General features: G+C 38.3%; 1 protein-coding gene across 6 annotated transcripts in view; it reads right to left on the bottom strand.

Moving 5' to 3' along the window:
- ITPR2 (inositol 1,4,5-trisphosphate receptor type 2) overlaps positions 1-22,301 on the bottom strand; it is a 563,179-nt gene that overhangs the window by 172,631 nt on the left and 368,247 nt on the right. For all 6 annotated transcript variants that reach the window (XR_014051645.1, XM_081483690.1, XM_081483688.1 and 3 more), the window contains 4 exons: positions 10,417-10,525; positions 9,529-9,716; positions 4,111-4,294; positions 3,161-3,417 (listed from right to left, as the gene is read on the bottom strand). Coding sequence is in view for 5 of the 6 variants with exons in the window: in XM_081483690.1 (XP_081339816.1) it covers positions 3,161-3,417; positions 4,111-4,294; positions 9,529-9,716; positions 10,417-10,525 (738 nt within the window). In the remaining variant the exon portion in view is untranslated. The remainder of the gene's footprint in view (positions 1-3,160; positions 3,418-4,110; positions 4,295-9,528; positions 9,717-10,416; positions 10,526-22,301) is intronic.

The raw sequence follows: 22,301 nt of genomic DNA, 5'->3' as shown, positions 1-22,301 counted from the left end.
TCTATGAGTGTTTTTCCAACTCAAGAGGATCCCCATGGCAATGTGGAATGGACCTGCTCTTTATAAGGAAGTATTCATATTTATTATGTTTCTCTTGGGATCAAGAAAAGAGAGATATATTTTTTCAAGCATCTATATTTATCAATACAGTTCATAACAAACATTTCTCAATGTCATTATCTTAAAACTATATACAAAGGGCAAAAATAATTAAGTAGCAGGAAAAGGAGAAAAGAAAAAGGAGACCAGAAGAAGTTAATTAGGGAAAGAAGCAATCTAATAGTCAACTAAGCAATCCTTTATACATAGTGCAGCTTCAAATGCTACAACCACTATGAAGGGCAACTTGGAGGACCTGTCAATTTTGAGTAACAGGCAACTACAAAGAGATCCAGAGCACACTGCTTGTAACAGCCCCAAATGAAAATTACACGATACCAATCACAATGTGACTGATTTAATAAATAATTGTATATCCAAACACTGGAATACTTAGAAGCTATAAGAATGAGGTACTTCAGGGGGCTTTCCTGGTGATTCAATCATTGAGAATCTTCCTTGCAGTGCAAGAGATGCAGGTTTGATCCCTGGTCAGGGAAGTAAGATCCCACATGCAGTGAAGTAACTAAGCCCACATAGCCTGTATGCTCCAGAGCCTGCCCACCACAACTAAAAGATCTCATATGATACAGTGAAGATCCTGTGTGTGCAACTAAGACCCAATGCAGCCAAATAAATAAATAAATACTTAAAGAAAAAGAAGGAGATACTTCAGTATGCACTGACATAAACACAATTTAGGAATAATTTAGTAATTAACTTGGTAATAATTAATCTAATAACTGTTGTTATTCAGTCACTAGGTCATGTCCGACTCTTTGAGACCCCATGGACTACAGCACAACAGGCTTTGCTGCCTTCACCATCTTCCAGAGCTTGCTCAAACTCATGTCCATTGAGTTGGTGATGCCATCCAACCATCTGAACCTTTGTCGTCCCCTTCTCCTCCTGTCTTCAATCTTTCCCAGCACTGGGGTCTTTTCCAAAGAGGTGGCTCTTCCCATCAGGTGGCCAAAGTACTAGTGTTTCAGCACCAGTCCTTCCCATGAATATTCAGGGTTGATTTTCTTTAGGATTGATTGGTTTGATTTCCTTGCTGTGCAAGGGACTCTCAAGAGTCTTCTCCAACACCACAGTGCAAAAGCATCAATTCTTTGGCACTCAGCCTTCTTTATGGTCCAACTCTCACAACCATACATGACTACTGGAAAGCCACAGCTTTGACTAGATGGACCTTTGTTGGCAAAGGGATGTCTCTGCTATTTAAGACACTCTCTAGGTTTGTCATAGCTTTTCTTCCAAGGAGAAAGCATCTTTTAATTTCATGGCTGGAGTCACCATTCAGTGATTTTGGAGTCCAAGAAAATAAAGTATGTCACTGTTTCCATTTTTCCCCCATCTATTTGCCATGCAATGATGAGACCTGATGCCATGAGCTTACTTTTCTGAACGTTGAGTTTTAAGCCAGCTTTTTCACTCTCCTCTATCACTCTCATCAAGACGCTCTTTAGTTCCTCTTTGCTTTCTGCCATTAGTGTGGTATCATGTGCATATCTGAGGTAGTTGATATTTCTCCTGGCAATCTTGATTTCAGCTTTTGAGTCATCCAGCCCAGTATATCACATGATGTCCTCTGCATGTAAGTTAAATAAGCAGGGTGACAATATACAGCCTTGACATATTCCTTTCCCAATTTTGAACCAACCTGTTGTTCCATGTAAGGTTCTAACTGTTGCTTCTTGACATGCAGGCAGGTTTCTCAGGAGGCAGGTAAAATGGTCTCATATTCCCACCTTTTAAACAATTTTCCACAGTTTGCTGTGATCCAGAGTCAAAGGCTTTAGCGCAGTCAATGAAGCAGAAGTAGATGTTGTTTTTTGGAATTCCCTTGCTTTCTCTATGATCTAACAGATATTTGCAATTTAATAAGGTAACTACTAAAGGGCTTCCCAGGTAACACTAGTGGTAAAGAATCCACCTGCCAATGCAGGAGACACAAGAGACATGGGTTCAATCTCTGGGTCAGGAAGATTCCCCGGAGGAGGACATGTCACCCCACTACAGTATTCTTGCTTGGAAAATTCCATGGGCAGAGGAGCCTGTTGGGCTACAGTCCATCGGGCCGCAAAGAGTCAGATACAAGTTGGCAACTGAGCACACACACACACAGGATTAACAAACACACACTACCATATATAAAATAGGTCTTCCCTGGTAGTTCAGATGGTAAAGAATCTGCCTGCAATGTGGAAGACCCAGGTTCGATCCTTGGGTCGGGAAGATGCTCTGGAGAAGGGAATGGGTACCCTCTCCAGTATTCTTGCCTGGAGAATTGCATGGAAGACGAGCCTGCTGGGCAACAGTCCATGGAGTCACAAAGAGTCAGACACGACTGGACATTTAACACTTTCACTTTCACATATAAAATAGATAAACGTTAAGGATTTACTGTATAGCACCGGGAACTATTCAATATCTTGTAATAATCTTTAATGGAAGATAATTTTAAAAGATATGTGTGTGTGTGTGTATATATATATATATATATATATATATATATAAAACGGAATCATTTTGCTGTAGTCCTGACACTAACACAATATTGTAAATCAACTAAACTTCAAAAGCAAAAAAATCCTCTCCTCTTCTATATTAATGTGTTTATAATAAAAACATACTCTGTTAATAATAGACATATATTAACTGTTTATAATAAAGACATATAAAGATACTCTGTATCCTCACTCAAGAAATATGAACCTAATTGGCAATGATGAAGGCCCTCCAAGTCTTATAAAACCCTGAAAGGTACAGATGAGGCAAAACTGACCTTATTCAACAAATCTCAGAGTCCTAAGGTTGGATGAAACCCACTGAGACTAAAGAGATGTGAGTTGAGGACGCAAAAAATGATACTGTAGGAATGCATAAAGGAATTTTCTTCTCATTTTCCTTCACCCAGATAACAAAATTTCCTCCCATTTCGGAAAAGCACTATTGTTCTTATTATTTCTCCAAAACGACTTGTTAGTTTTATCTGAATTTAATCACTATCATCACAGGCTGGATGCTCAGCTCTCACACAAAAGAGAACAAGTACCTGCAGCTCGCGGTTGTGATTCTCACAGAGTAACTGCAGAAACCTCAGAATCGGCTGCATGATGGCAATGGCAGGGCTCATTGTGACTTCCTCGGTGGACTTGTCCTCGGCATTTCCTGCTTCAGGTCCTGCACACATGATGTCTATTTCTGGATCCATTTCTCTTCTGTATACACAGTACGCTTTGGACGTTGCCGAAGAAGCTTCTGTTAACTGCCCTTTCATTCCCTCTTTTAAATGTAATGATGAGTCTCTTACTGAAAATAAAGCAGTACTCTTATATTTATGAATTAACTTCCATTTGCTAATTAAGACAGTTACCCAAATTCTCTAACAATTGGATTTCAAATCACCTGACAACAGGTGTAACAACTTCTCCCCAAAGAATCTTTAGAAGCAACCAAAAAATTAAATATGAACTGGGATATTTTTTTAAAAAGATCTTAATGCTTAGCCCATTTTAGAAGGGCTCCTGTCTTCCTGATAAATATAAAATTAAGAGCTCCTGAATACAAGAAAGTGAGAAAATAGTACAAAGCTCAAAATATTTATACGATTTGTTTTTACTATCCTGGTGACTTTGTTATTCCAAATTCCAAGAATCTTTCATAGAGTTTAGTGCTATACTTCTGGTTCTTACAGTTTACATTTCATGAACATTCAGAAGGTTTGGGTAATTGTTCTTTACCATGAATTTCACAATGATATCAAATATTTTCATGTCACTAGTTGCTTTGCACTGATAATTCCTTGTTTGAGGCTGACTGCACGGAGCTATTTGAAGGTCAATACCATGACCACAATAATTCAAGGACAGTGTTCCATACACAGAGGCACAGGTGGGATAATTAGACTAAGGTAAGTGAGAGGACAAAGATAAATGAGATCTAAAAATCGTGTTACCCTCTTTTCTCTCACTCATTCTCCCAAATATTCAACTAGTCCTTTACCTCTCATCCGTGGGCCAGATGTCATCAGTTCTGTGTCATCATCCCTTTTTTTGTTACCTAAGTCGATGGTGTTAACTGTCACTGTTGATCTTATCTCTTTCTGAGCAGCTTTCATTCGGTCGTAGAGAACTTTGAAGAATTTTTCTGATTTTTTTTGTTCATGTAACTGCTGGTAGAAGGAATACTGCAAGAAAACATATTTTAAGACATCGACCCCCAAGGGTGTTTGAAATAAACATAAGCATTATGGATAAAAGCCCATATTTAATGTGCTGCTCATGATTATTTCATAAACTGACAGTTTTACCAGTCTCCTATACTATTTACTGTGTCCTAATAATAGCTTATATTTGCTTAGTACTTTCCACTAAAATTCAACATAATTTTATGTTACTGAAGTCACCTTTAGTGATTATTTGTTTTAAAATTTCATAAGAACACTGTAAGAGTGGTATGCAAAGAGCCATTTGATTTTTATATTATTATGAAGTCATGTTTTGTGCAGTACTATTTATTGAGGTCCTACTATGTTCCAGGCCCCATGCTGTGAAGTGATAGAACACTCAGGAAAAGCAGCTACAATTCCTGCCTTCACAACTCTGTAATCTAGATTGGAAAACAACCACTAATTCTGTGATCATTCTGGTAAATGTGAGTCTACAAAGAGTTATTTTTCTCTTTACCTAAATTATTGTACATTTAATTTAGACTGTGTTACAAGGGCAGCCTCACTCATAGGAACCCACTGATAAGTAGGCACTAAGTCCCTTGGGAATTTTATTAGCTACATTGCTTTGCACAGGATCTAGGACAAGTCCACCATAAAATCCATGAAGTGAACTCTGCTTCATAATCAATAATGATGTGGAAAGGATTCAACAGTCAAAGTATGATAAAAACACATCTCTGGAAATAATGAACCTTGAGATCATCTGCCCTAATCATGGTCTGCTTGGAGAAGTATCCAGAAGAGGTAGGAGTTAGGAAACGTGATATGCTCTGGACAAGACAGGATTCACACTGTGTGGTGCAATTTTAAGTTATTAAGACAAAAACCACGGTACAGACACAACACAAACAAGAGAAATACAGTAAAAATAATTAATAAAGATAGTAATTCTAGTCACTGTACTGATATGAGAAGAGTTATATAAACTTGATGAGAGACAATAGGAAGAAAACATCTAAAGAAATAATGACTTCCAGATCAAGTAGAATTGACCATAATCCAATAGAGTAGACAATTTTGGGGAGTTTGGTTCCTGCAGATACCCTTTCCTGAAAGAGTGCCTGAAACCACGACTCACAGGTCCTGGGACTTGCAGGTGAGAGTCTGTCTAATGACATCTATCAGTCCTGGAAAAGGAAACCTGTCCTGAAATTTCTGCTGTGGGTGATGCACATTCTCAAAGCGTTTTCATAAAGTCTTATAAGTCGGTTTCATACCTACAAGGGGGAAGCACTAGGCAGAGGGCTAGCAATAATTCAAGAAAGCAGGCCAAAAAGCCATAGTAACCATAGCAACCACAGTGAAACCATCAAGCTGGTCCTATTAATTCAGAGGATAAAGGCAGATTTCAGAGCCCTCTGTGGTCCCATAAATTACGCTATGCTTGAACCCTAATATTTTCAATATAATGGCATTAGAAGGCAGAAAAGGATTCCTATATATTAATGAGGAAGTTACAGAACTTCGTGGTTCTATTAACACAAAGTTTTATAATTTTTGTTATCTCATTGACTCTTTCAGGACAACTGTGTGATGAACAGAGTGTACTTATTTCATTTTATATATTAATAAAATAAAGTTTGGTGAATGTAAACGACTTGCCCAATATTATACAGTATTAATAGAGATAGGATTTAAATCTAGATTCTCTGACTCTAAATCACTATATAAAATAACCCTTTAAGCTCAAAATAACAAATAATTTACATGGACTTTTAAAAACTAGAAAGGAAATCAATCCTGAATATTCACTGGAGGGAATGATGCTGAGGCTGAGGCTCCAAAACTTTGGCCACCTTATGCGAAGAACTGACTCATTTGAAAAGACCCTGATGCTGGGAAAGATTGAGGGCAGGAGGAGAAGGGGGCAACAGAAGATGAGATAGTTGAATGGTATCACTGACTCATGAGTTTGAGCAAGCTCTGGGAGATGGTGAAGGACAGGGAAGCCTGGCATGTTGCAGTCCCTGGGGTTGCAAAGAATTAGACACAACTGAATGACTGAACAAAAACAACAACAAAGCTGAACAGTATGATTTTAATAAAGATAAATAGTATGCTTTTATAATATATATATAATTTCAAGAGGTAGCATAACAATTTAATCCCTCACAGAGGTGCAGGTTTTGGTTAGGAAACCACCTCCATAAGCTTCAGAGTATAAGGGGAAACTCCCCGTTTTTTTTCAGGAGCCAAGGTGATAGACAAACAGTTCCATGTGATAGAGGAAGGACTTTTCCCCAAGAAGGATGGAGGGCAACTAGAAATGAGAGGGCAGAGAAAAGAAATGAAGTGAGGACCCAGAGAGATGAAGTAATACTAGGGTGTGATGCAGGGTGATCAGTCAGTGAAACTTCCCAGGAGTGAGTAGACAGAAGGATATTTTAGAAAGGACATTTTAAATATTTATTATTTATTAGCTGCATCATATGGGGTCTTCTGTTGTGGCGTGCAGGCTTAGTTGCTTTGCAGCATGTAGGATCTTAGTTTACCCACCAGAAATCGAACCCATGACCTCTGCGTTGCACGGTGGATTCTTAACCACAGGACCACCAAGGAAGTCCCAAAAGGAGATGTTTATAGTGGTTAAGAGCACAGACACTGGACCCAGTCTGCATGGGCTCCAATCCTAGCTTGATTTCTAACCAGTTACATGAGCTTATGTGTATCTCAGATTCTTCTTTGGTAAGATGAGATAGGACTCAAGTTCCTGCACAGGTTGTTGTGAGGATTAATCAAGCTAATATACAGAAACCACTAAGAAGAGGGCCTAATATTTAGGAGGCATTATTCTCATTGCTGCTATAATTAGTGTACAATTTGAAATTGTAATTTTACCATCTTCTTTCTCCTCCCCTCAACCAATTTTTAATTAAGTACATTTAAACATATAAATTGATTTATGTAGCTAGGAGGGTAAAATTTAAGAAAGGGCATCAGATCCCTAATTTAGGACTACAGAAGCTGGGTGTCAAGACAATCCCTGAACTAAGTAAGCAAGACAATAGTGGCCAATGAGTCAATTAGAATATAAATACCCCTGGATTTTGACAGAAGTCTTGGGGAGGGCAAGCATTCAAGCTGACCTCAACTAGACCTCTTAGGGCCAGGAGCACACAGTTGACATCTGGGTTACACAATGATGTATATAGTGAAGAATCTGGATAGTGTAAGGCTGGTAAACAAGACTGTCATAACCCATTTAAAAGATTTTCATAAACAAAAATCACTGAATTCTATTTCATCAAGTATTTGTCAAATGGCTATAAAGCTGTAGATATGAAGAACAAGACATGATCCTCCTACTTTAAAGCAGATGACATTTAACTGGAGAAACAGAATGTCATATAGATAACAACCAAGCAAAGCAACACAGGAAAAATGCCAAGTGAGCATCCAAGAAGCAAATGCTATGGGAGCTCAGATAAGGAAGTGGTCCCAAAGGCCACAGCCAAATAGGGAAGACTTTGTGAACAGAAATGGACTTGGACCACTCATTCACAGGGATGTTCACTTCCGATTATTTATTGAATCCCTAAGCTGGGCCAGACATGGTGCCAGAAACAAGGGATGTGAAGATGGAAAGCACGTGGTCTCAACCGCTAAGGATTCGTAATTCACTAGACAGAGCCTGCTGTACTCATGAAGAGGCACACACACACACACAAAAATGCAGAAATGCTACTGCAGACATCTGCAGGATACAGCAGAAGCATAGAGTCACTAGTGGACAATTCTGCCCAGTGGGACATGGGGTGAGAAAAGGCTTCCAAGAGAAGTTCATGAGTTGAGTCCTCAAAGAGGAGAAAGTGACATGAGAAATGGCACAGCACATCTGAGGAGCTATGAACAGCTTACTGCAGCTGGTGCACAAGAGAAAGGATGGAGGCGGGGGGAGATAAAGTAAGAAAGGAAAATTAGAAAACTTGAAGAGACTAGATCATGAAGGAGCATTTGCCTTTATAGGGAAAAGTGACTGACTTTAAGCAGGAGAATAATATGTGTTATGAAAAGGTATCTTTAGAAGCAACATGATTTTTTTTTTCTTTTAGTGCTTAGTAAGATGTGGTGTCTATTTGCCATGAATAGGGAAAATAGATTCTGGAATTTCCAATTAGTTGTTTGCCTTCCTGACCAAGGCAAAGCTGGAAATATCTGGTTAGTGAGTGGCAGGGCTGGGAGGAGGAAGCCTGTTCCCTGGGAACACGTCCCAGCTCTCAGGATCACACAGTGAGCTTCTGCCTTGAGGTGTCGGGAAGTTCAGGGGCAACTTGGCAGGAGTTTCTAAGTCACGTGTGTGCCTTCTGGAAATAGTGGTGTGATCCTACGTGCAGGTGAGCACATTGCTCACCGGCGTGGAACACTGAATAGATGAACGATGACTCTCAAGTCACCCCTCCTGAGCTGAATGAGTAAACAGAACAAAAAAAAGAAGGAATGGTTCTTCTCTCTCCGCAACAGTGAAAGCTTCAGCTACTCAGAGGCAGCAAGGTAATAAGCACTGGCAGATTTGGGGAACAGGGAACAGAAGAGTTCCCAGTTTCTAAAAAAGTAACTGAGATGCATGGTGAATGTTATCAGAACTTGTTTTAATGTCAAGCACTGTATGAGGAATTTATATATATATATACATAACCTCATTTAATAAATGCACTTAATTCCTTTTTTTACATATAATTCTTGGACAAGTCAAAATGTTGTCCTAATCTGCTTAGTCAGCCTAAAATTTCCCTAAGCAAATGAGAATTTCTGGAATGTTCTGCTTCACTGAATAACTTGCAAAGTTCTGCGTCCCAGGTGGCTCAGTGGTAAAGAACCCATCTGCCAATGCAAGAGACTTGGGTTCAATCCCTGGATCAGGAAGATCCCCTGGAGAAGGAAAAGGCAACTCATGCCAGTATTCTTGCCTGACAAATCCCATGGACAGAGGAGTCTGGCAGGCTACAGTCCACCGGGTTGGAAAAGAGTCTAACACGACTTCGTGACTAAACAACAACAATGTAGTTACTACAGCAAATCAAAAAATGTATAAGGAAAATGTGATACAAGGTTGTTGTGGGTTTTTTTTTTCTTTTTGAGATAGTCATGAGAAACTTAAAGAAGAATCATTACTTAGGTTTCCAAGACAAAGAAGTAAGAAATACAAAATAATCAAATGTAAACCAATGGCAATGATGGTAAGCAGGTACCTGAGTTTGTGTATTTCCTCCTTCCAGCAAGGCAATTCCAAGTAAGATGCCTTCTGAAAAAATTCTGTCATTTTTGGTGTTCACTATAACATCGATGACAAGTTCAGATGCACCTTCTTTATCCAGGAGACACTGAATATCTGACATGGATATCCCCATCTTATCTGAATCTTGCCCAGAAAAGCTTCCTGTGATTAGGAAAAATAAATAAGTAAACCTTTGTCAAAAGGCAACATTAATTCTAAAGCTCAAGTTTATTTCATGAACCCAAAATCATACAAAGGGTTTTTAATGTGCTTTATACTTATTTTTCCAGTTTTACTGACATATAATTGATACATAACATTGTATAAGTTTAAGGTGTACAACATTAATAATTTGATACATGTATATACTGAAACCGTGATGACTACTATAAGATTAAATTCATCATCTCATAAAGTTAATTTGTATTCCTTGTGATGAGAACTTTTAGGATCTATTTTCTTAGCAACTTGCAAACATGTAATACAGTATTGTTATCGACCGTCATCATGTTGTATATTACAGCCCCAAGATTTATTTATTTAACTGAAAGTTTGTTCCTTTTGATCACTTTCACTTAATTTCTCTACTCCTCACTCTCTGCATCTGGCAACCACAAACTTGATCTGTTTCTCTGAGTTTGGAGTTTTTAGATTACATACATAACTTATTATTTCACTTAGCATAATGCCCTTGAGGTCAATCCTAGATGATACAAATGGCAGGATTTTCTTTTTGCTTTGGCTGATGATGGTGCTTTTTAAATGAATTTTTTCATATTTGTGCTATTTTAAGTAAAACACTAACACGGGCATGAAGAGACGTTATTAGAATTTGAAAATAAGGGGAAAAATGATATCTTGCCTCCTCCTTGTGCAGTTTTGCAGTAGGTTCCAGAGAGGTGTCCATTTATAGAGACTCCATAATCACCTTTAAAGTATCGATTCAGGAGGATTTTTCTTAATGTATTACCCTAATAATAAAAAGGATAAGAAAAACATTTATTGTTCCTTTTTCTCGTAAAAGGGAAAATTATCAACACATTAAAATGCCACTTACAATGCATTTTATCAATGATGTTGAACAGGGAAAAACTAACATTGTATGATATTTTCTAAGGCAAAAATCTGCCAATATTTCCTATGAAAATAACAAAAATGTTGCCTCTCCCAGAAATAAAGAATAAATATACAGTAGTTTCAATAGAACAATACAGTCACAAACTCTATAAATTTAAAATTGCTTCAAAAGCTGAGGGTCCCAGTGTCGGTAAGAATATTCATGGCGTCTAAAGAAAACAGATTAATAAATAACCTAAGAATTGCAAAGGAAAAGCCTTCACTTAGATAGGCTCAGTAAAAAGAGCTAGAAAAGTCGCAGGTATACAGAAGGTGCTCAAAAAATTAAGCTTGATAAGACAGAATGAATTATATTTAAATTTCAAGAGCTTTACACAGAAGACAGTGGGCAAAAGATAGTCTATCAAACACACAATTCAAAAATTCCTGTTTTCTACTGTTGATTGCTAATGAGGTTGACAGATAGTCATATACTAATTGGTTGTTTGGATTTCCTCTTTTAGAAAGAGTTTCTTTACCTGATTTTTTTCAATTAGATTATATCTTTTGCTGTTGACAAAAAGGAGTTCCTCACATGTACTAATTTCTAGTCCTTTGTCAGTTATATATGTTGTAAAGTCTTCTTGTTTATTACTCCTCTTTCATCACTTTTCTTTAATGAAAGGAGATATTTAATTTTAAGGCAGGCACATTTATCAGTGTTTTCCACTAGTCTTGTGTTTTTGCATTTTTGGTAGAAATTCTTTCCAACTCTGGTTCAGAAAGACATTTTCAAATATACTCTTCCAAAAGTTGAAAATTTTGCCTTTCACGTTTAGATCTATACTCCAATTTGGATTGAATTTTGTGCCAGGTGAAAGGTAAGATCTTAATTTAATTTTTTCCATGTTGACATCAATTGTTGCCACATAATTTATTGCAAAAATCATTTTTACCACTTATCTTCAATAAACTTTTATCATATACCAACATTTTTTCTGTCTTCAATTTTGTATGGATTACAAGAGATTTTAAAATAGTATATTTTGCAATATAGCTGCTTGCATCAACAGAAGAAATATAGATAACTTCAAATCTTCCATTTTATTGGTTATGATTTTAATAGACAAGGGTAGTTTTTGAAGTATTATGTAAGGACTATGTATTTAAACTACTTACATTAACACCACAACTGCAACAGTAAGGACATGTGGTCCAAAAGCTTATGCAATTGGCTGCAGATCATGCAGCTAACAGGTGATAGACTAACACTTGAACTCAACTCCTGATAGCAAAATGTAGCCATTGCCCCGGGCCATGCCACGTGCCCCCTTCGGACATGTGGTCCAAAAGCTTATGCAATTGGCTGCAGATCATGCAGCTAACAGGTGATAGACTAACACTTGAACTCAACTCCTGACAGCAAAATGTAGCCATTGCCCCGGGCCATGCCACGTGCCCCCTTCGCATGCCTCCCTTTCCTGCTGTGACATGTGACTCCACTGCACTTTCTCCCTCCCATGCTTTGGCTGTCCCTGTTTCTCCAGCCCTTCAGGCTTTTTCTTCAGTTCTCCAACTCTTAGCTCCCCACTCCCCATCAGCAACTTCTTCCAGCCCTTGCTTGTACAATCCCTTGGGCAGGTCTCACTGGAGTATCTCCTCCATCCTTGACCTGGTTCTCTGGACCCTCTCCTTCTCTTTCCATTCACATTTCCTTATCTACAGCTGGAGGTTCTACTGGCAACTAAACTCAGCTTTTCACAATGGATTAATTCTTCTCTCTTCAACATGTTTCTCTCTTAAGTGAAAGAAATTCAATTGGTTTCAAGGCGGTCACATCATTCTGGTCTTTTAGGCTCCAATATCCCCCCAACTTGAAAACGATTTGTGAAAACCTACCCATTCTACTTTTTCAACTGTTGGTTCCAAGAGTGTCTTCACACATTATACTGTAACCCAACTGAACTATGTGATGATTCCTCAACCACAGTTTTCTAAGTCTTTCTCTTTGTTCATATCATATTCTCAGTTTGAAAGCTCTTCTTTCATCTTATTTATGGACATATCCTTGGAGGAGGACATGGCAAACCACTCCAGTATTCTTGCCTGGAGAACTCCGTGGACAGAGGAGCCTGGCGGGCTACAGTCCATGGAATTGCAAAGAGTCGGACACAACTGAAGTGACTTATCATGCAGGTATGGACATATCCTATCTTCCCTCTTCACTCTACTAATATTCATTAAGAATCAACTGTATTTTAGGCACTGTCTTAAGTTAATAAGATATAACCCTCCTCTCAGACACAGGTGTAAAGAACAGACTTTTAGACTCAGTGGGAGAAGGAGAGTGTGGGATGATTTGAGAATAACATTGAAACATATGTATTACCATATATAAAATAGATAACTAGTGGCAGTTTGAGGTATGATGCAGGGCACCCAAAGTTGGTGCTCTCTCTGTGACAACCCTGAGGGATAAAGTGTGTAGGAGGTGGGAGGGGGATTCAGGATGGAGGTGATACATGTATACCTATGGCCGATTCATATTGATGTATGGCAAAAACCATCAAAATACTGTAAAGCAATAATCCTCTAATTAAAATAAATGAAAAAAATACAAATAATTTTTTTAAAAATATAACCCTCCTCTCAAAGAATTTACAATAAGATCAGTTCCATAAGGGAGATGTATACTAAGACCTACGGAAGTGCTTAAGAGGGGATGGCTGACTCAGAAGAGGTTTCACATGGCAAACTTCCCCTGCTAACCCAGATGATCATCCCAGCAAAGCTGTCTCGTGCACATTCAGTGTGGAACAAATGTCCTAAATGTCACAGTGCTAAGAATTGCAACAGACACTCAGAGCCTTACAGTGACTTTTATTTACTGACACTTAAAATTTTTAGAACACATCTATTATTCCTCCTTATTTCATGCTTTCTTAGTCTAAGATTTTTTCATATAGGGGTGCTGTGAGTAAAGGTGATGACTAGTCTTGGAAGAGAAAGTGAGGTGTTAAGAGCTTATTCTACCAGTGACGAGAACTCGACTCTCCCCTCTCAAACCAAAGTGGGGCACTTGTAAAAGATACAAGAAACTAAAAGTTCTCTTTTTACTTTGAAAAGAAAGCCTTTTGAGTTGAAATAATTTCATCTGGCCAAAGAATGATGCTTCCAAAAGGGTAGGAAAAATAAAATAAGGCATTTCTTTGGAGTCAAACGGACTTTTTATCATGTATCTCATTACAGCAGAAGGAGATGCTACAAGAGACCTTTTTAGACCCATAAATTATAAGGTTCAAGTTGTAACCTGGGGAGAGAGATGTGAGAACACATTAACTGAAGTAATTTCTTTAAAGGGCAGCTCAGTTTGTCGTACTAATCATGGTTCTCACCTCTACACATGAATGGATTGCTTCTCACTCAAACCCTGTAACTTACAGTTGGCCTAGCTGTAATAAATAAAACTGAAAAATGTGAAAACACAGGACTGTTTTTCTCTTTTTAAGGTATGACTATTAATTCATTAATTAATTTTTTTGGCTGTGGCATGCAGGATCTTAGTCTCCCATCCAGGGATCAAACATGCTCCCCAGCAGATGAAGTGCAGAGTCTTAACCACTGGACTGCCAGGGAAGTCCTAGGACTGTTTTTCTTGATATGGCACAAGTCATGGTCACCTCCTGGAAGAGAACCTGTTGGGAATGGAGCCCCAGGTCTACGTGAACGAACTCCCATTTTATTCTCTGTAAGAGCCTTTTAACCCCGTTACTCCAAGAACTCAACCAAGAGATAGAGAAACAATAGTTTTTTAAAGGAGAACTAGAAAGCTACATTTTACTCTCTATTTTAAAAAATGGCCTTTATATTGCTAGAGGAAGAAAGCTATTCAAAACCAATCAGAGACTGGAAGTGTTTCACGGCAGATTAAAATATGCACCCTATCTGTCATTATTTCTAAATTCTTTTCAGGCAGATAAAATGAAATTGCATGTGCTTACCAGATTCATAAACATCAAAATCAAATGAGCCACACTTTTTGTTATCCAATTCCAGCCAAGTTAGAAGCATATGTTTTCTAACTGTGTGAATTCAGAACGCCACAGAAAGGGGACAAGGGCTCCCTATATTCTGCTTTCAACTCTGGAGCCACACTGTCCGTGCTTCAGTCCCCTCTATGCCACATACTAACGGTATGTTTTAAGCAAGTTACTTCACTATACTACCCAGCACTCAGTCCTACAACTGTCAAATGAAATGATCATAACATCCTTCAGGATGGGGAAAATATGTAAAGTACTTAGAACAGTTTCCAGCACATAGTAAGTGCTCTGTAAGTTGTGTATACACAATAAACTGTGGAAAATTCTGAAAGAGATGGGAATACCAGACCACCTGACCTGTCTCTTGAGAAACCTGTATGCAGGTCAGGAAGCAACAGTTAGAACTGGACATGGAACAACAGACTGGTTCCAAATAGGAAAAGGAGTACGTCAAGGCTGTATATTGTCACCCTGCTTATTTAACTTATATGCAGAGTACATCATGAGAAACGCTGGGCTGGAAGAAACACAAGCTGGAATCAAGATTGCCGGGAGAAATATCAGTAACCTCAGATATGCGGATGACACCACCCTTATGGCAGAAAGTGAAGAACTAAAGAGCCTCTTGATGAAAGTGAAAGAGGAGAGTGAAAAAGTTGGCTTAAAGCTCAACGTTCAGAAAACTAAGATCATGGCATCTGGTCCCATCACTTCATGGGAAATAGATGGGGAAACAGTGGAAACTGTGTCAGACTTTATTTTTTTGGGCTCCAAAATCACTGCTGATGGTGATTGCAGCCATGAAATTAAAAGACGCTTACTCCTTGGAAGGAAGGTTATGGCCAACCTAGATAGCATATTTAAAAGCAGAGACATTACTTTGCCAACAAATGTCCGTCTAGTCAAGGCTATGGTTTTTCCAGTGGTCATGTATGGATGTGAGAGTTGGACGGTGAAGAAAGCTGAGCGCCAAAGAATTGATGCTTTTGAACTGTGGTGTTGGAGAAGACTCTTGAGAGTCCCTTGGACTGCAAGGAGATCCAATCAATCCATCCTAAAGGAGATCAATCCTGGGTGTTCATTGGAAGGACTGATGTTGAAGCTGAAACTCCAATACTTTGGCCACCTTACGCGAAGGGTTGACTCATTGGAAAAGATCCTAATGCTGGGTAGGATTGGGGGCGGGAGGAGAAGGGGACGACAGAGGATGAGATGGTTGGATGGCATAACCAACTCAATGGTCATGGGTTTGGGTAGACTCTGGGAGTTGGTGATGGACAGAGAGGCCTGGCGTGCTGCAATTCATGGGGTCGCAAAGAGTCGGACACGACTGAGTGACTGAACTGAACTGAACTGAAGTTGTGTATAATTGATGCCGTTGCTAGTATTAATACCAGATCACAGAACAGTTTACAATTAACAAGGTGATTTTGTACATAGTTTCTCATTGTATACCAAACTGTCCCATATACTAAGAAAATGGCAAAAATAATAAATGATAAACTAAGTGAAAAGTCCTTGGAATTACATACTTGTGAGCTAATCTGCATATACTTTGCCATTTAAAATGGACCTTCCAACTTCAGCTAAGTGGAAAAATTCTATACTGGTTCCAATTTCACATTTTTCAAAAAAAGCAAACCTTGGAGCTAAACAGGGCTCCCAAGTGACACCTGTGGTAAAGAAACTGCCTGCCAATGCAGGTAGATGTAACAGATGGGGATTCGATCCCTGAGTGGGGATGATCCCCTGGAAGAGGGCACAGCAACCCACTCCAGTATTCTGCCTGGAGAATCACATGGACAGAGGAACCTCACAAGCTAAGATCCATAAGGTCGCAAAGAGTCAGACATGACTAAAGTGATTTAGCATGCATGCATGGGTCTAAACACGAATGAAGAATAGGCAGAGACGGAACAGGATTCTGTTTGTCTTAACTACCCTCATTTAAGACTGGAAAACTTCAGATATCGCTACATCACAAGTTTAGCAGACAACAGACATTTCTGTTGTCCAGTACTGAGCTCTGACTTGAAGGATGGGAGGCAAGAATTTCGCCTCAACCTGTCTTGGGGCATTCGTGGTGGTCTTACAGTGTTGACAGCTCAGAGGCAAGTCATTTCCACAAATTCCTTTAACTCAAAGTAACTGTAGAACCAAGGTTAGAAATTCTGTTGCCAGGATCATAAATAATAGTCTCAGAGCTATAACTGCCACAGCAGAAATTTGGGAAAGAACTAAAAACATATTTTTAAAAGCATCCTAAAACTGAGAAGCTCAACTTCTGTAACTTGCTCTTCAGCTTCCAAAATGAATTCCTGACTGGGCTCGCCATGGAAGGTGTCTTTATTGGGTTAGGCCAAGTAGCAAGGAATGTCCTTCCCTGTCTTTTCAATATCAGAGTCAGTTCCAGGCCACAAGACACAGTTTTTAGCCAATGCCTTCATGTGAACACATCCCAGATGTGCTAAAGGTAATGCAGCCAACATAACTAACAACCACCTTCTGAAATTGCAACAAAACATCTCCATAAAAAGAGAAGCCACAAGTGTGTGAAAATCTGAGAGAATGGGTTTTGCCCGGCCACTTCCTGTTGCATCACTTCTAATGAATCAAAAATTAAGAAGCTTAGAAATGACTGCCTTTCACAGATAGAAAGGATAACAAGTATGTATTAGTCCTAAAAAGGACTAAAGATTTTCTTTGATTTTCGAGGAAGCCCAGCCCTGTCTTATCAGGAGTTAGTAGCATTAAGAGTGAAGGGTTCAAGGATGTGATACTTGAGGGACCAGATCCACATTTGTTCCCATTTCCTTGGAAAAATCAGACACTAAAGTAACATTTTTCTACTGTGTGCAGTATCCTTAACACACCATCAAAATGCGTCCCCACAGCCAGAATCCTAGAAAACTAAGTCCTCAAGTAGAAATTAAAAAAACAATGAAAATTGCAAACTAAAGATGCTTAATTTATGGTTTCTCCTCCAGGACTAACAATTAGCTGCTAATCAGCTTGGATAAGATCTACAAGGAAGGGATTGTATGTTTCTGTACCCTGTGCATAGTTTTATTTTAACATTAAACTTGGTATTGGTCTAACCGGTGCTCCCTAACCTTTCTGTTTAATGATAATCTCTCTGATTAGATAGTTTTCCTCATTTGAATTCCAAGAGGTTAAAAGGTATACTTCTAATTTCAAACAAATTATTGCAACAGCTGTATCCTAAAGGAATTACATTAAATGAGGCATTATAATCAACTACATCTTCAAGGAACTCCTTTGGGAAAATGTGGCCAAACTCCTATAATCTAGTTGTCTGATGGTTTAAATTTCTGGGTCGCTGACTCCAAGGAATATAAGCCAGTTCTTTCCTCTGATAATTTCCCCCCACTTTCTTAAGATAAGAAATACAAACTGCAACAGGAATAGTTATTATATACGTTCACAGATACTCTTTATCAACACGATGACACAATCATGATAACCTTGAAAACATACAGATGTTTCAATAAATCTAGTAAAGGAGGTTATGAAAAATAAAAGAATGTAGAAAAATTTTAAAACCAATTATTCATACACCAGAATGACAGTCTACTTCCATCTTCTTTCTTCCCTCTTTTTTACTCAATGTTAAGACATATTATATTTCTACCATGTGTCAGGAACTAGGAAAGGGGCTGCGAAGAGCAATTCGGCAGCATATGTTAAAAGAATTTTCAAATATGTAGAGCTGAAACATATGGCACTGTTTTTCAAAATAAATAATTGTCACCAGACCATTTGATTCCATTTGTGAAATCTGAACATTTAAACGGTAAAGATTGATATTTAAACATTTAATGATGATACTGGAGGTAAGAGTGACAAGTCATCATTCTGGATTTATCAACTATCCTAGCCTCTAGAAAAACAAGGTTGCTAAGAACACTGTTTTAGAGGATGAGTTTGTGCCCCATAACTAGTGAGAAGTGAAGGAAACTATTTATCTTCTTTGGGGTTTAATAAAAGCCTCTCAGTATTTGGTTTCCAGGAAGTACACAGACTGACATGAAACTCAACAGCATCATACACCTCCTCACCCATCTTAATACAGGGTCTGCTTAAATTCTAAGGGTTGAGAAGTTATTCAACCCTTCACCCACAGTACTGAAAATGGATCTTTCTGCTTATAATTGTTTACTTTTCTGGGTAAGCAGTCTTCCTCTCATCTCCAGAACATAAAGAGCTGAGAGGAGAATAAGTAAGCAAGTGATAAGCAGAGGAGCCTTAGATACCATTTCCCTATTGAAGCAAAACTCCTAGATTCACACATCATAAATCACTACCTCATAAAATTACACTCAAATGGCAGTGCGTACAACCACTGAAGTTAAGCCCACAATCCCCTGATAAAGAGTGCAGAAACTACCTGTTACTGAGAAAATGGAATCAATATGCTGCCAATGCAAGCATGAGCACTCACACCGAAGACCAGGAAAAATGGAATTTCTTATGGTTAATTTCAAAGCTCCTGTAAAAGCTTTGTTTGTATACCTGAATGATGACATGGCCAAGTATAGATCAATAAAGATTCAGCCTATGGAGGTCTCAGAGAACACAAGACAACAAAGCAAGATGGGGGAGGAGATGGAAATAATTGAGAGACTGGAACCTGATCTGAATGTGAAGTACAAGTGAAGAGTTTCCCTCTTGGACAGTGGGAAGAATGATAACTGTTTTAGATCCTCCAATGCTGTGATTCCTCTCATATTTCCACAGTCACTTGGTAAAGATTGTTACATAGGTACAACTTTGCGAGACGGAGTACCAAGTGGTAAGGAACAATATATAAGCTATTGAAAATCAACCTCTATCTCACACAATCCACAAAAAATCAATTTCAGGTGGATTCAAGATTTAAATGTGAATGAAAAAATTATAACATTTAACACTTTCAGAGGTCTATGTAGGAGAAAGTATATTTATGACAAAGGGGTAGGAGAGGACTTCTTAAACAAGAAACAAAATCTGCAAGCTATAAAAGACTACAGTAAAATTAAGAGCTTCCATTTATTAAAAGACATCATTGAAACCACTCAGAAAAGATAATTTATATATATACATATATATAAATATATATAATGTTTAAAGAATTCCTGCACACTAGAAAAAAAGCATAAACCATCCAAAAGAAAATAAACAAAAGACTCAAACAGGCACGTTATGGAAGAGAGAAGCCAAATAGTTCCCCGAAAAACATACGAAAATAAATAACCAACCTCACAAATTTAAACTGCAATAAGAGACTTCTCATTTACAAGACTGGCAAAATTTTAAAATTTTTTCAACATCAACCTTCTACAAAGATGTGAGCAAACAGAACACTGGGAGTTGAGCAATTGCTGTAGCTACTTTGAAAAATAATTTGATATTCTCAGTGAAGCTAATGACGTACAGATGAAAAACAGCAACAAAAAACAAAACAAAGCAAAACAAAAAGAGAAAAGAGAGAGAGGAAAGACCAGCAAGTTCCAGCCCTATACTCACCTTCCTGTTTCTATGGATATTATGTTGTCAATGCAGTTGGTGAGCTGCAAGCTGTGACCTACCTATCTACAACCAAGAGCGTTTGGCTCAGTGGGCAGTGAGAGGGGCACAGAACTTGGCAGAGTTGTTGAGGGAACAAGATGGTAGAAGAACCAACCCCTTCAGAGAAAAAGAGAGAGAGAATCCTCACCCCTTTTCCCCCAAAATACTGGAATGGAATTAGCTTTAAAAGGGAAGGAGAAAACTACCACTTGCATTACTTATCAATCAGTGCAAATATTTTGACAAAAGAAGTATGAAGGCAAATTTTAATAAGTTCAGAATATATTTAGAAGTTCCTTAGATTTATGGAGTCAATGGAATGAAGAGGAGCTCTACAAAGCCACAAAGTCAAGGTAAGCTCTTGAATCAAAAGCTAAAATCCCTGCAACACTAACAGTACTTTAATGAACTTCACTCAGCAGGCCCATACAAAGTGGCTTAAAAATACAATCCCACTGCTGGGCATACACACCGAGGAAACCAGAATTGAAAGAGACACGTGTACCCCAATGTTCATCGCAGCACTGTTTACAATAGCCAGGACATGGAAGCAACCTAGATGTCCATCAGCAGACGAATGGATAAGGAAGCTGTGGTACATATACACAATGGAATATTACTCAGCCATTAAAAAAAATACATTTGAAGCGGTTCTACTGAGATGGATGAAACTGGAGCCCATTATACACAGTGAAGTAAGCCAGAAAGAAAAACAACAATACAGTATACTAATGCATATATATGGAATTTGAAAGATGGTAACGATAACCCTATATGCGAGACAGAATAAGAGACACAGATGCATGGAACAATTTTATGGACTCTGAGGGAGAAGGTGAGGGTGGGACGTTCTGGGAGAATAGCATTGAAACATGTATATTATCATATGTGAAACAGAACCATTCCATGTTTGATGCATGTGACAAGGGCTCAGGGCCGGGGCAATGGGATGATCCAGAAGGATGGGATGGGGAGGGAGGTGGGTGGGGGGTCCAGGAAGGGGAACACATGTAAACCCATGGCTGATCCATGTCAATGTATGGCAAAAACTATTACAATATTGTAAAGGAATGTTTTCTAAAAAAAATAAAAATAAAAAAAAAAAAGAAAATTAAATGAGATATCTATCAACACACAGTCTAACACATAATGATGAAATTTAGACAGCGCTCAGCATTGGAAAGCTGGACACTTAGCGAAAATGATAATGTTCTGGAAACCAACATAATTAGGTTGGATCTGGCTTCCGCCACTGGCTTTGTGATCTCAAGAATTTTATTTACCTGCCTCTGGATTCAGTTTCCCCATCTTTGAATAATAATATCTATGCTGCAGGGCTATTTTAAGAATCAGAGATTGTATACGGAAAGCTTATGTTCTTAGCCCATAATAAGTGCTAAATAGACAGTTATTATAATATTTTGTTTAACCTTAAAAAATATGCTTCAATTGAGAAAGAGTTGCACAAATAGCATATACAGGATATGACAATGCCTAGCTCCACAAAGATACCCACAGTTTTAACTGCTGACCTAAGCATCCAGCTCCAACTTTCTGTAAATGTTTAAAAGAAGGCAAATGAAAAACAGCATTCATTTTGTAGAAGATCATTTTGAAGCCAACTTGATCAGTGTGTTATGATTTCATAAAAATAATACATTAACATGCGTAAGTTTCAAGTGTCCCTAGTGCATGTACAAAGCAGAACTCTTCCAAAAGCCAATGGTCTAATGTTCCGTTAGGGGAAAAAAAGAGCAGTATTTCATCCTAGTATTTGTTTTTAACATAAGAAATGTAAGAAAAATATTTTAAACATTTATAAAATTATCACACAGTGTCCATTAGGAAAGACTGTGCTTGCTGACTAGTCTCCCTACACACACTTGGTGCCCCGGTAATTCATTCTCTGATATTCAGAGGGCTGTGAAACAACAGAGGGCTATATTGAATATATATGAACACATAAAAATGCCTACAAACTGATGAGAAAAGATCTTGTAAAAAGTGGACAAAGAATTGAACTGGCATTTCATACAAGAAAACACATATGGCCAATAAGCATGAAAAAATGGTCACCTTT

Source organism: Giraffa tippelskirchi, chromosome 4, assembly GCF_054371585.1.
Source record: "Giraffa tippelskirchi isolate mGirTip1 chromosome 4, T2T-mGirTip1v1.2.pri, whole genome shotgun sequence".
Taxonomy (NCBI): domain Eukaryota; kingdom Metazoa; phylum Chordata; class Mammalia; order Artiodactyla; family Giraffidae; genus Giraffa; species Giraffa tippelskirchi.
Note: the sequence above shows the minus strand (reverse complement) of the source record. Positions and strands in the feature narration are given on the sequence as shown.